This window comes from Acartia tonsa, chromosome 3, assembly GCF_053477335.1.
Source record: "Acartia tonsa isolate MP-2025a chromosome 3, ASM5347733v1, whole genome shotgun sequence".
Taxonomy (NCBI): Eukaryota; Metazoa; Arthropoda; class Copepoda; order Calanoida; family Acartiidae; genus Acartia; species Acartia tonsa.
The window spans coordinates 59647978-59662699 of NC_137262.1; the positions used below are offsets into that span (position 1 = coordinate 59647978).

The 14722-nt window shown below is 33.8% G+C and overlaps 1 protein-coding gene across 14 annotated transcripts in view; it reads left to right on the top strand.

Moving 5' to 3' along the window:
- LOC145314724 (uncharacterized) overlaps window positions 1–14722 on the top strand; it is a 215204-nt gene that overhangs the window by 40069 nt on the left and 160413 nt on the right. For all 14 annotated transcript variants that reach the window (XM_080154756.1, XM_080154757.1, XM_080154758.1 and 11 more), the window contains 9 exons: window positions 1053–1114; window positions 1475–1533; window positions 1869–1950; window positions 2886–3146; window positions 7341–7410; window positions 10685–10829; window positions 11960–12116; window positions 12549–12632; window positions 14045–14131. In XM_080154756.1, coding sequence (XP_080010882.1) covers window positions 1053–1114; window positions 1475–1533; window positions 1869–1950; window positions 2886–3146; window positions 7341–7410; window positions 10685–10829; window positions 11960–12116; window positions 12549–12632; window positions 14045–14131 — 1007 coding nt within the window. The remainder of the gene's footprint in view (window positions 1–1052; window positions 1115–1474; window positions 1534–1868; window positions 1951–2885; window positions 3147–7340; window positions 7411–10684; window positions 10830–11959; window positions 12117–12548; window positions 12633–14044; window positions 14132–14722) is intronic.

Genomic DNA, 14722 nt, shown 5'->3' on the forward strand with positions numbered 1-14722 from the left:
AATGCATAAACATAATTGAAATAACGTTCAGGTCAATTGTTTTCTTTGGTAGTTTATAGTCAAATTAAATTGGAACCATCCCAATAGAGGTGTCAACACAAAAATACATATAAAAACTTTTTGAAAAACAGCCATAGATTGGTGGAAATTAATTTTTATGATTAAGTTAAGAAAGAAATTAATCTAAAAAATGCACATTTTTTTCTAAACAAAAATCAAAACAATCAACATATTTTGCTAAAATAGATTTCCAATTTAATATTTCCAAATTGACTGTTTTGTTACTTTGTTTTGACAGACAGACAGACCCAAAGGAATTAAAAGGAAAAAGGCCTATCCAGTATCCAATTGTAACTTAACTAAACATGTGAATTGCATTCAAATTAGCGTTCTTTAAATGTTCCTTTAAAAGTTGTTGATATAAACGCTTCCTTATAATTAAGGTATGTCCTTATGTCATATTTATTGACAAATTACAATCTTACTGTTTGAAACTTTACTGTTAATTTTTGTTGTTAGATGCACAACTTAAAAACATAATTATCTTTGTTTTTCTATAAAATTGCTAGAAAGTTTTGTTTAAAAGTTTCTAAAAATGAACAAAAAGAGTGATATTTCATTAACAGACAACTAACTCTATTTTACTCTCAAAGGAGTATGTGTGTGTGTGTTATAACTAACAAATGAGTGCTAAAGACTAACTTTTCCAATTTACCCCTCATCAATTACTAAACACTATACATACAGAAAGAGTAACATAAAGGTTAGCAATGTATACAGCGTTTAGTCAGGGAGGAAGGGGACATTGGACTTTAAATTCAAATTACTCAACTTTGCTTAACAATTTTGGGGTCTTTTATTGGTTATTGTTTAGTTAAACCTTTTACCAATAAATCAAATCTACAAAAGGAGTAATTTTGTTTATCACCACTGAGATGTAAATGCTTTATTGGTCCATTATTTTCTCCATTAAGATCATCGAGTTTATCAAAAAGATTTATAAGTAGGTAATATATATGTACATAAAATCTTTAATGGTCTTTATTTTGTAGGAAAGTGAACCCAAGTTTGAGTCCAGGACCAAGCAGTCCCTGTGGTATTGAGTCTGTTCCAGGTATAGTGTTTAGGTAGTACCTGCAGAATCTTATAAGAAAGTCAAAAAAAATGTGAAAAAGTCAGAAAGTCAGTTATTGCTGATGCTATAACTTTTTCTTAACAAGATGGCACGTTAATGTTACTAAAATTTGTTCAAAAACCCGAAACAATCAAAAAATGCAAAATGTATGTAATATGGTACCACTTCATTTTTCGGAAATGTTATCCAACATGAGAAAGTCTCATTGTATACCTATTGAGTTTTCTTGATAATAGCTATTCTTAAGAAATATTGACAGGTACCTACAAAAAAATGATATTCAATTAGGTAGGTAGGTACCTATGTTTTATTTTTTTTAACAATTTTTTAAAATTGCAGGCATACCTGGACCTGACCATCCAACCTCCTGGACAACTACTGGACGCGCTGGTGGCATACAGGAATGATTGAAGCTTAAAATATTTATAATCAGAATTTGAAAAGCAAAGCATTAATTTTAATAGTTTTGGTTTTAAATGGAGAGGGCGGGTATGACTCTTTTTGTAACCAAAACTAAAAGTCAAAGGAACTCGCTTTAAAGAGGTACAATGTGGAACTGTGAAGAAACAGCGACGAAACTTTTAGTGCTGTAAAACCTTTTTTAGTTGAGTTCCTTTGACTTTTATTTTCAGTTTCAGAAAGTGTCACATCCACCTCTTCCTTTATCTGCCTTACTTTATGTTTATCATTATAATTTGACCTCAAAAGCACAAATTTTAAGCATCCTTTTAATCAGGGACCACATTTGCTGGACAGTCCAGTCCACCTGGCTGATCCAGGTATAATACCTGCTGTTTCATACTCCAATAGTCCAGGTACATTCCACGATGTTGTTGTGTTGATGGTATGGAAATGAGATACAGCACTGGGGGTGGAGAGGACATTAGCTTGTAATTTATTTTGGGACCATAAAACACTTTCACACATTTGTTGGCTTAAAAGTAAAACTGTTGGTTACAGTGTCCATACTGTTTTACTAATTAATCTGATCCCCCATAAGTAGTACCTATTTAGATTAGGAGTTGCAAATATAAATCTAAAGTAGCAAATATTATTGATATTTTAAAATTAGATTTAAAACTTGCATTTCTAACCAAAAACTAAAACCTAAGCCCTGCTGGGCTACTTAAATACAACAATTTAAAGGGCGTGCTTATCTCTTACCTATTGAACTCCTCAAAGAATGAATAAAAACTTTCATTAAATAAAGTAGGTATCTTGCTAAAAAAGTTTAGCTTATTTTAGACAGTTTTAAAATGAATCTTTTAGTGCTCTAATATATATTTTAAAGTTGCACAAAATTACTTTTTAATTGATTGATGTACTCTTAAAATTGTTTATCTACGTCATTTGTGCGGGGAGATTTTGGTAAATAATTTTTGCTAGGCGTACTTTCATATATAAGTACCTACACTTGATAAATAGATTTTTGATCAAGTAATTTGAATGAGATAATGCTAGCATGGAAGGGAAGGGGAAATTGGACTTTTAATAACTATTAAGTACCCAAAGATGTATAATAATGTTTTGTTATTCGTTGGCTTAACAACTTTGGGGACTTTCATCGAATTTTGATTGGTTGATTCATCAAGTTGAGTGTTCAAACGTTTGAACCAATAATTTAAATATATAAAATTGGGTTGGTTATCATCATTGAGGATGTATATCAATTCATCGGCTATTGTCTTTTCCCTTAGATCTCTGATAATAATAAGATTCTCTGATACTATTAATATTTTCATTTTTTCAGGAGCTTCTTATATTGGTGTATCGCCGACAAAGGCGTATCCTGGGGGCGATTACGTGGGTAGTGACCACCAGGGCAGCAGATGGGCAGACCAACAACATAGTAATAATTCTGGATGGAGTGATAACTGGGCTACTGACCTACAGCCCCATCAGCAACAATCTCAGCAGCGAAGCAACAGCCGAACTAGCAACAGATCTAGCCTAGTCAAGGAGACGTGCTTTGATGTCGTTAAATCTGACAACAGCTTCTTTCAAGATAAAGGTTTGTTCAATTAAAGTGTTGTTTTACTTTTTATTAAAGCAAATCTATTAGGGTGGGTCGATTTTGGACATTTATTTTCTGAGACCAAAGCGGGGAAAATTTAAATCATTTAAAATTTATTCTAAGTCTTAAAACCGGTGACGACCAGACATTCAATTGTATAGCTTTTTGTAAAAGGGTGTCAAAAATTTATTGAATCAGAACTACTTAAAATCTCGTTCCTAGCCTGAGAAGATCTAAAAAACCTCTACAAATTGGACAATTCTCAATAAACCTTAAAAAATGGTGTTTTTTTTTAGTAATTTCTAAGGCTAGGAACGAGATATTTTGAAACGGACAAAAGATCCTGATTCTACTCCTCAAGGCCTTTCCTGTGAGCACCATGAAGCCATAGTTCTGATTCAATAAATGGACATCCTTTTATAAATAGCTATACAATTGAATGTCTGGTCGTTGGTAAATAAAGGGTAAGGAAGCGAAATATGACTTTGACTGACTTATAGCCGGAAATTCATTATAAAACTGGGGAAATGCACAAAAAATATTAGCCTTCTAGCATTAATAGTAACTGAGGTAATAAGTGGAGAGCACTTGAATGTCGTCTTTGCATATTTTTATTTATAAAATACATTTTTAAGTGGTCTAGTTCTAAAACTGAATTTTTTAAAATTCTTTTTCGGTAAGAAATTTTATTTAAGTTAGTTTTATCTGTTGCACATCCCATCTTTGTAATATCTATTATTATTACAAGCGGCTACGGCCCTAGATGCCTCTGGGAGCATTTGAGAGTGAGGGGAGGGGGGGGGGGGGTGGAGTGTCGACTTCCACCCACTGTAGATTTTAGTTATAAAAAAGGAAGAAAAAATCTTTGTTTTAAACAGATATACGAAGAAACCCGCAACTCCGTTTTCTTTCAAGACCCACGTAATTAAATAGATAATTATAGCCTGTTCGTACGGTCGTTGGTCCGATTGTCTTCAATATTTTAAGACAATGTTCATAATTTAAAAAAATAAAAAGCTAGGTACCTAAGTATTTAATGTTAATCTATTATAAATAAATCAATTAATATTATTTACTAAGTATATTTGCGATTACTTTTATTTAATGAAATCTTCCAATTTTTAACATGTACAAAACCGCCTGCGGTATTGCATCAAGATCCATGACAGATCTATATAGGAAATAAACGTCTATAATCGAGCTCGAATCTTCCAAGCATATGGTGTATAAAACTCATAGTGCTCCAATAATCCCTATTAAATTCTCATTGACCAGAACGTTAAGACCCATTATTCTACTTTTAGCATCATAAATTCAGTTTTTTAATTCATGTTGCTTTTTAAATAACATTGAAGTATTTGATTTCTATTCATAAAACAGAAAACTTAAATTTATAATATAGTAAATCTAAGAAAACTTAGTTTTAAAATGAAATGATTCATGCGACACTCCCGTAATGTGGTCAGATATTAAACTAAACATTTCAACCCTTTGGGGACGATAAATTGAAATGAAGAATATTAGGATTTCAATCTTTAAAATAAGATAAAAAACTGGAGCAAAACGTTAAATCGTGTATTGTTACATTGGGTGTAAATATAAAACTAATAATTACTGATTAAATATATATTAAACAGATATTCTAACGTAAAATGTTAAAGTTGAATCATTATGTGTAACGTATATATGAAGAGAGAGAAAAAGAGAAGGAGCAAGAGAGATAGAAAGAGAAAGGGGGGAGACCGAGAGCGAACGGTGGAATGAGAGAGAGAGAGACAGGTTGGGGGGGGATGGAGTGAGAGAAAGAAAGAGAGAGAGAGAGAGACGGGGGGGGGGGTGTACATAATGAATCATAGGCATTCTAATTTTATTACAAGCTGAATTTGAAGAGATGATAAATGAACATTTAATTGAAGAATAAGAGAATAAAATTTGTAAGGCAAAGAGCGATAGTATTTAAAAAGAGTAATTATCTCTGATAATTTATAACATTAACAAGGATGACAAAATCCGTAAAAGAGAAACATTAATCAATTCTACTAAAGAACATTTAGATTTCAGCAAAAATTTAAGTAAATATGTCATTTAATAGCTCAAATAAAAGTTATTTTATTTGGACATACTAACGTCATGGTGATAGGGCTATCAGAACTATTTGTTAGGGACGTACGGATGGACAGATCAACCCCCACTGTATAAAAGTTTGGCTTTTAACAAGAAATAGATCATTAACATTATACAACCCTTTTACCCCATTTCCTTCCCTCTTACTGGATGAATTAACTGACCAATAAATGAGGTCCATACTGTCAAGCTATAAAGGGAATATTAACACAATTTTCAGCCATTGAATAGCAAATGAGAAAATTACTTTTTCCTCTAATCCTAGCCAACAGACGAACGGACGGACATTTTGAATTATAAATAAGCAATAAGCAATTATAATAACAAATGTCTATTATAATCTTGATTAAAAATTTAAGCCATCTAACTTTTAAAGCAGCTGAGAAAACAAATATTTTAGAGTGAATTATAGAGTAAGAAGGATAATTTCAATTCCAAAATTTTTTTCCTCAGGGAAGGAGGTAACATATGACTGTAAATTACACTGTTAACCAAAGTTTAGTAACCACTTTGACTAAAAAACTTAATCAGTGTTTCGTCAGTTCTAAACAAGAAGATCCCTGAGTTTAAAAATCATCAACAAGGATGATAATATCCATAAGTAGCAAAAATCCTAATTGTAAAAGTAAAAACACAAAAGCAAAAAGAAGAAAACGCGGCATAACCGACAGACAGACGAACGATGATCAGTGCAGTGGTCATACAAATCTTCACACAAAATATTAGTAGTCTATAGACAGAATAACGGACTAAGTAAGGAATAAAACTTTTAAAGTTTAAATTAATTGACTTCGCTACTAACATTTAACAGGTAAATAAGGATGACAACATCCATAACTATAGAAGCTCTTGAATTTAAAAAAAAACAAAAGGCAAAGCAAATAAAAGCAAAAAGGGTGCACAACATACAGACATATAAAGTAATAATGCATAGTGAATCTTTACACAAAAAAGATCTTTGATAAAAGCTGGGAAAATTATTTAAGAGAATTACCGATAGACCGACAGACAATATTATTCTTAGAGTAGAGGTGCATTGGTCAGCAAACATAAAATAAGTCTTTTGTCTAAACCCTGAAAGATCGGGCCCTCTACAAATTCTTAACTGATCGGATTTTATACCTTAATAATTGCATTAGCCTTCTACCATTCCAGTACGGATATTTAATATTCTCAAGAGCATTACAGACCAGCGAACAACGTGAGCTGTAGGCTAGTCATGAATATAATAGATAATATGATTATGCAAGGGCCCAATTATGTTTGTTGCATTAATATAATCACTACTTTGCATCCTTACTATGCAGTTACACAAAATTATATTAATCTAATGCTGGTATTAACCCAAGAAGGGAGGGGACAATGGACTGTTTATTACACTAGTCCTCAAAGTTTTATAACAACGATTTATTTTATTGGTTGGTTCTTTAAATTGAGTGTCTAAACCTTTAAATGTAATCAAATGAAGGGGTAATTTTGTGTACTGTCATTGGGGATTTACATCAATTTATCGGCCATTGTCTTATCCCTTTAGATCCCTGGGTATTACCTTTAATTAATTTTCATGCTGCAAAACCTATTCAAAAGATAAGTTTAGTTTATTAAAGATGCTTCATTGCTATGATCTAAAAGTTACAGGATGTATGTATATCTGTTTGTGCGTTAAGATTTCGAAAACTGCTGGACCGATCGTTCTACAATTTTAAGGAAAGTTTACTATTGATCCATGGAAGGCTATTGGGTGGTAAGGGATGTAACACCGATATTTTTTTTTAAACCAAAAATGTGGAATGTACCCCTCCTCCTCCAATCTACGGCTAGGTGCTCTGTACTTAAAGGGGTGTAGGTGGCAGAAAAACCATCATAAGACCATATAAAAATTCTCTAAATTTAAAAATTCAATCGGTTCAGTGGTTAGCGAGATATTAGAAAACATAAAACCTTTAGAACTATTTTAAACAAGAGAATATCAGTTTATATAAATGTTTTTAAAGTTGTTTGTGTTTATAAAAGACACATTTACAGGACAATGCTATAGTGCATGAATTACAAGAATATTTGTTTCAGGTTATGTGGAGCCAAACGTTGATTATGATCTGCTAGGAAACTTGGAACCTCCTCCAAGTATAAGTGAAAGGTATGTATAAAGACTTTCTAAGCTGTTACTGAGATATTATTTGGAAAACACACTTACACTATAGTGTAATATTTCTTTTTATTTGCCTTATTAGATCAGGAATTACCCCCACAAAAACTAAAATACCCTACCTTGCAAAATGCAAAAATTATGGATATAGAATTTACGTGGATTAGATATTATGATAGGGGAAAAAATGTCGTCAAGTTTGATTGCTAACAAGGACATCATTTATTGGCCAGTTGGTCTAGGAACATGGGAGGGATATTTTTATTTAGCCAGCTACAAAATTCACTTTATTGGAGTACATGATAACCTAGTAATATTAAATCTATTGCAAAATTGAAGGTCAAGATGATTTTTGAATTAAAGTAAAAATTCTCAGACTTTTACCTCATGATAACATATCACATATCATCATGGTGACTGTTTCTGTAATAGCGCAAAAAATTTTAATTTTATGCCAATTTAATTCTTTCAAATACAAAATTTTACACAAGAAAAGGGGGTGGGGTAAAGGAATGTTTACCCCTCACCTCCTCAAGAATTTATCTTGCCACAAAATTTTTGGAAGTATATTAGTTAACCCCCCCAAACATTTGAAAACCTTATAATGCTGATTTAAACTATAACCTTCTGTATGAAGTTGCTATTCTAATTATTATTTATTGCTGTGTAGTTTTGACACTGACAGACATGATGTGTTTGTCAGACCTGTCCAGAATATTTTAAATTTAGATAGAAAGATAGATAGGTACTAGGGTGGGTCGATTTTGGACATTTTTTTTCTGAGGCCAAAGCGGGGATCTGCACTCAATTTATATAGATATAATACACCTCTGGATGATTTAAAATTTGTATAGCTATTTGTAAATGGGAGTCAAAAATTTATTGAATCAGAACTATGGCTTCATGGTGCTCCCTGGAAATGCCTTGAGGAGCTGAGTCAGGAACTTTTGTCCGTTTCAAAAAATCTCGTTCCTAGCCTGAGAAAATCTAAAAAACCTCTACAAATTGGACAGTTCTCAATAAACCTTAAAATTTTTTGTTTTTTTAGTGATTTCTAAGGCTAGGAACGAGATATTTTGAAACGGACAAAAGTTCCTGATTCAGCTCCTCAAGGCCTTTCCAGGGAGCACCATGAAGCCATAGTTCTGATTCAAAAAATTTTTTGAATGTCGTCTTTGCATACTAATAAGTAATGAATTATATTTTTAAGTGGTCGTGTTCTAAAACTCAATTTTTTAAAATTCTTTTTCGGTCAGAAATGTTTTTAATGTTAATTTTATCTGTTGCATATCCCCGCTTTGTCTAATTCCTACATGAACCCACCCTAATAGGTACCCACTCTCTTCTCATACTTGAAATAAATCCAGGGTGTAAATTATGCTGGTACCCAAAGCGTTTATTCAACCAATAATAGAGGGGGTATTGTTGTTTATCATAATTTTTACATCAATTCATCGTATATTGTCTTATCCCTTAAGATCCCTTAATCATACCTTAAAATCTTTTGGCATAATAACTGGTTATTGGGCAAGGAATGATTATTTCAACTTAATTAAAAAATACAGGGCACCTTGCCTCTAGGGGAAGACAATAGAGGGCAGAAATATAGACTAAAACCATCTAAATACATTTATAAGGTTGTCTGGAAATAGAAATTAATTCAGACCTGTAACTACCGATATCTATGTATATATCTATAGTCAAAATAGCCTTACTACTTTATAATATGGATGGATGGAATATGTGTATGTTAATCATGCCTCGAAAATTTTGTTGAGTCATTTGGGGATTTACTGTTTCTACTCTGTCATTTACATATTTTAGTCTCAATCTGGGATGAAGGAATAATCCTTATATAAAAGTAACAGAATGTGTGTGTAATCGTATGTCCGTCTGTCTGTCAGATCTCCATAAATGCTGAATAATTAATAGATTGAGTTCTATTTTTCAGGAAATTAGATAGTGGTCCTGCGATGGTTTTAAGCCATTTTGTTGGGGGTTGGGATGGGACGACCTCATCCCTCACCCTCCAATTGTAAAAAATAAACTAAATAAGAGGGGTTGGGGAATTTATTTTCTTTTTACCCATGTCAAACGGGCTGTTTGTTTCTTAGAGATTTTAGACACATCAAAATAAACAGACAGACATTTCATCTTGTCAAAATAACTTTAAACTTTCCTTTAGATTATAAATTAATAAGGATTTTTTTGTCCATAGATCTCAGAAATTGCTGGTCTAAAAGGACTGTATATTATAGGGATGCTTTATGAATGTCTTTGGGTGGTTTAAGGCTATTTTTCTGGCTAGAGGCTAGAGGCAAAGCATTTGTATTAAATAATCTGTGTTCAAAGATCATACCTACTATCTTTCTAGTTGCTTTCTTTTAAATCTATCTTTCTAGTCGCTATCTTTTTTATCTATGTTTCTAGTCGCTATCTTTTTATATATCTCTCTCTGTCTATCTTGACAATTAATCCATATTCCTTTTTTACTAATCCATGTAGGATAAAAAGGCTCAAGATTGTAACATATTGAATCAATAAATCCTAGATACAAGGCTCAAGGCTGAGCAAATGGGACATCTCAAAAAACGCCCATTTAAAAAATGCCCATCTCAAAAACACCTTTGTCAAAAAAAGTTTTTTTCATAAAATGTATATCTTATTAAATGCCTATTACATTTTTTTCTGAGATAGGCGTTTTTGGAGGTAGACGATTTCTGAGATTAGCGTTTTCTGAGTATAGCCAAGCAAATCTATATAATGTTATTAGATAAATCTTTTTATACTTACAGCGTAGGTAAGGTATTAGAGTATAAAGTGTAAATAATTTTTAAGAAGGAAAGGTTACGCGAATTTTATTATTTTGTTACAGAAAAAAATCTATACAAATTGCATTATCTTAATATGTTAAAAATAATAACGCTTTTCTGATGTAGGGATCTTAAGGGTTAAGACATTTGTTACCATTTAATTTTCAATTAGACTTTTTAAAATAAAAATTGAGCACTTAACCCCTCCCCCAAAAATTCTCTTTTAAGTTTTAATGAATTGAAAATAAGGTGTTTTTTTTCCCAATGCCTATTCTACGTTGTCCTAACCTTGCGGGGCTACCCTGTACTTAATATATCCTAACCTAACCTTACATAAAGTTATAAACAAACGAAAAGCTTCTCAATTTATTTCAAAATAAGAGAGGTGGGGTTTCTGTGTTCAATAGGTACATTCAGGAAACCGCCTATCCTTACTTATCTATCTATTGTAGGGAGCCCGTATCTATTGATGAGCTGCTGCGTCACACGCCTGACACTGGAGGCGGAGGAACTTCACGCCGCGGCAAGATAGATGTTCTTCAGGAAAAGGATCTGCTACTAAGCTCCCCAGAACCGCCAGATAAAGATTTTGGACAGGTATGAAATTTGTAGGGTTGGGCCGGATACTTTTTTGGCCGGATACCGGATACCGGATATCCGGCTGATTTCAAATGCCGGATATCCGGTAACCGGCCGGATATCCGGCCAACGCCGGATATCCGGCCAACGCCGGATATCCGGCAAATATCCGGTTATCCGGCCAAATTACCGGATAACCGGCCAAATTACCAGATATTAAAGTAGTAAAAAAAATTTCTTCAAAAATCTTATATAAATTTACATAAAGTTAAACTTATTCAGAAAAAATGTTCTTCTAGCTTCAATAATAAGAAAATTATAGCCATTTAAGATTTTAAAAAGCAGAGATTTTTGGTGTAAAGTATAAAAAATTATAGAGCCGGATATCCGGCCGGATAGTTTCAATATCCGGTATCCGGCCGGATATTGAAAATGGCCGGATATCCGGACGGATATCCGGCCACACCGGATATCCGGCCCAACCCTAGAAATTTGATTCTGTTCTATTAAGTCAGAGAGAGGGGACAATTGGCTGTTTATTACACAAGTTCCTAATTTTTTATTTCAACTTCTTCTTATTGGTTTGCTTAACAACTTTAGGAACTTTCGTGAATTTTAATTGGTTGATTCATTAAGTTGAGTGTTCAAACGTTTCAACCATTCTTTTTAATCTACAGAAGTGGTAATTTTGTGTATCAATACTGGGGACGTACATCAATTTATCGGTCGTTGTCTTATCCCTTTAGATCCCTGGGTATAAACATTAATCCTAAATCTATAAACTTGTAAGATTTTTTGTTTGTCCATTAAGATTACGGTACCGATTGAATTCTTTAATTTCCTGGGAAGGTTTTAGGCTACATCATTTTTAATTTTAGGTCTTTGTATGGATTTAGGCTACTTTTCTGTTCCCTCACTTCCCCTTTCAATGCAGAGCGAAGCCGGTATTAGAATAAAATAGGTGCTGAAAGAAATGGTTGTTCATAGAGAGAGAGGGGACAATGGCTCAACAACTTTGGGGACTTTAATAAATTTTGATTGGTTGGATCATTAAGTTGAGTGTCCAAACGTTTCAACCTCTCATCAAGGGATATAGAGTAATTTGCAGACGATCTGTTTTTTTTTAATTCATAAATTTTTTATTTCAGGCGGGCATCAAGTCGAGCAAAGGTGATTTATTCGGTCGCCATGAGGATCCCCGGGGCGCCCTTTACCCGCCCATCATCCCCACCTCCCCGCCGTCTATGGTGACATCGCCCTCGCTTGTAGCTGGCCATCATTCACCCCTTCTTGTGTCTGGATTAGGTAATTTTTTAATTTTGATTACCTATTTTCAGTAAGAGTCCAAATCTTGTAAGATATAACAGCTGATAGGTACTACTTAGTTGTTCTGATAGAATGTCGGAATAGACTTTTTTACTCCCCCATACCTATTTAATCATACAGGGAGTGAGGGGACATAGGACTGAAAATTACACAGGTACCCAGAGTTTTCAAACCACGTTATCCGATTTGTTTTCTGAAAACTTTGTTTACATTTATTAAATTTTGTTTAGTCGCTTCTGAACCAGTAATTTTTTATTTGTTGATCATCATTGGGGTTGTATATCATTTTATCCTTCATTGTGTTATTTTGCTTTTATACCCATTTTCTTCACCTTATGGCAATTTTAATCAATCTTATATTTAATAAAAAAAGTACTCTGTATGTAAATTATAATAAAAAAAAAATTTTAGGAACCAATATATCTTCACTGCAAGATCTTTCTCAGGGAGCATATTCACCAACCCAGGGTTTAGTCTCCAGATCTTTATCTCCAGGTAAATATTTTTTTTTACAAGTGGCCCTACCCTGCTTATTATAGACTCAGTGAGCATATTCACCAACCCCGGGTTTGGTCTCCAGATCTTTATCTCCAGGTAAATATTTTGTTTTACAAGTGGCCCTACCCTGTTCATTATAGACTCAGTGAGCATATTCACCAACCCCGGGTTTGGTCTCCAGATCTTTATTTCCAGGTAAATATTTTGTTTTACAAGTGTCCCTACCCTGCTCATTATAGACACAGGGAGCATATTCCCCAACCCCGGGTTTGGTCTCCAGATCTCTGTCTCCAGATTTTTTACAAGTGTCCCTTCCCTGCTCGTGCTCATTATAGACTTAGTGAGCATATTCACCAACCCAGGGTTTGGTCTCCAGATCTTTATCTCCAGGTAAATATTGTTTTACCCCGGGTTTGGTCTCCAGATCTCTGTCTCCAGGTAATTAAAATAGTTTCTTTACAAGTGGCCCTTCCCTTCTCATTATAGACTCAGGGAGCATATTCACCAACCCCTGGTTTGGTCTCCAGATCTTTATCTCCAGGTAAATATTGTTTTACAAGTGGCCCTACCCTGCTCATTATAGACTCAGGGAGCATATTCACCAACCATTGGTTTGGTCTCCAGATCTTTATCTCCAGGTAAATATTGTTTTACAAGTGGCCCTACCCTGCTCATTATAGACTCAGGGAGCATATTCACCAACCCCGGGTTTGGTCTCCAGATCTTTATCTCCAGGTAAATATTTTTTTACAAGTGGCCCTACCCTGCTCATTATAGACTCAGGGAGCATATTCACCAACCTCGGGTTTGGTCTCCAGATCTTTATCTCCAGGTAAATTGAATAGTTTATTCTTACAAGTGGCCCAACCCTGCTCATTATAAACTTAGGGAGCATATTTACCAACCCCCGGTTTAGTCTCCAGATCTCTGTCACCAGATGAAGATAGAATAGTGCCCCTTCCCTGCAAAGATAGGGACAGTTAGAATTGGACTGTAAATTACACTAGTACCCAAAGTTTTATAACCAAGTTAAATTATAAGTTGTCTCAAAAACGTTTGGTACTTGTATTGAATTTTGATTGGTTGTAACTAAACTTTGCAACCAATAATTTTAATCTAGATAAGGGGCATTGAAGATATATATCAATTGTCTTTTCAATTAAGATCCCTAGTCTGAATGTCTATTATAAAGTAACATGATGTCTGTCTGTTTGTTTGTACCTAAGAATCTCACTGGTAAGGTTTATAACTATTTTTGGGAGGTTACAACCACTTTCCCATGAAAAAAATTTCTCCCACCCCCCCCAAAAAAAAATTTTTTAAAAATTAATATTGAAAATGGATTATGGAATTCAACTTTCACCTCCTCAAGTGCCCCTACAGGCCTCTAGTTATTTCTATTTTTGCAGGTGCCTTATCCATGGGATCTGGAGGTAGCCTGGATAATCTCTGTCTGGGAGAGGAGGCCAGCACTGATCCGGTCAACGTGCATATAGGCAATTATAGCAATAGTATCCAAGGTGGAGGGGACACTAGTCCCCTAAGTTTTAAAATATCGTTTTCTTATTAGTTGGCTTAACAACTTTGGTGACTTTAGTGAATTTTGATTGATTCATTCATTAAGTTCAAGTGTTCAAACGTTTCTACGACTGATTTTTATCAACAGAAGTTGTAATATTGCTTGTCATTATTGGGGTTTACATTGATTATCTGCCACTGTCTTATCCCTTTAGATCCCTGTGTATAAAGCGGCTGGCGACTTAAACCCTAACTGTACCGAACTGCGTCATGCTAAAGACATGTTAAATTAATAATAATATAAGAAAGGATTTTAACAATATTTTTATTCTTGATTTATGACCACTGAATATCTGCGCATTACATCGCTTTGTCCGCCCATCCATGATTTTTTGTGCTTCGCTACTTATTGATATTCGTTGTCATCCTTGTTATAAGGTTCAAATATGACATACATTTTTAATGTCCTAGAAAATAGGAAAACCCTCCTGAGTCTTATTAGTTTAGCTGTATAAGAAAATAAAAAGTATCCTAAGACACATCTTTTAATATATTAAACGTCTGGAACT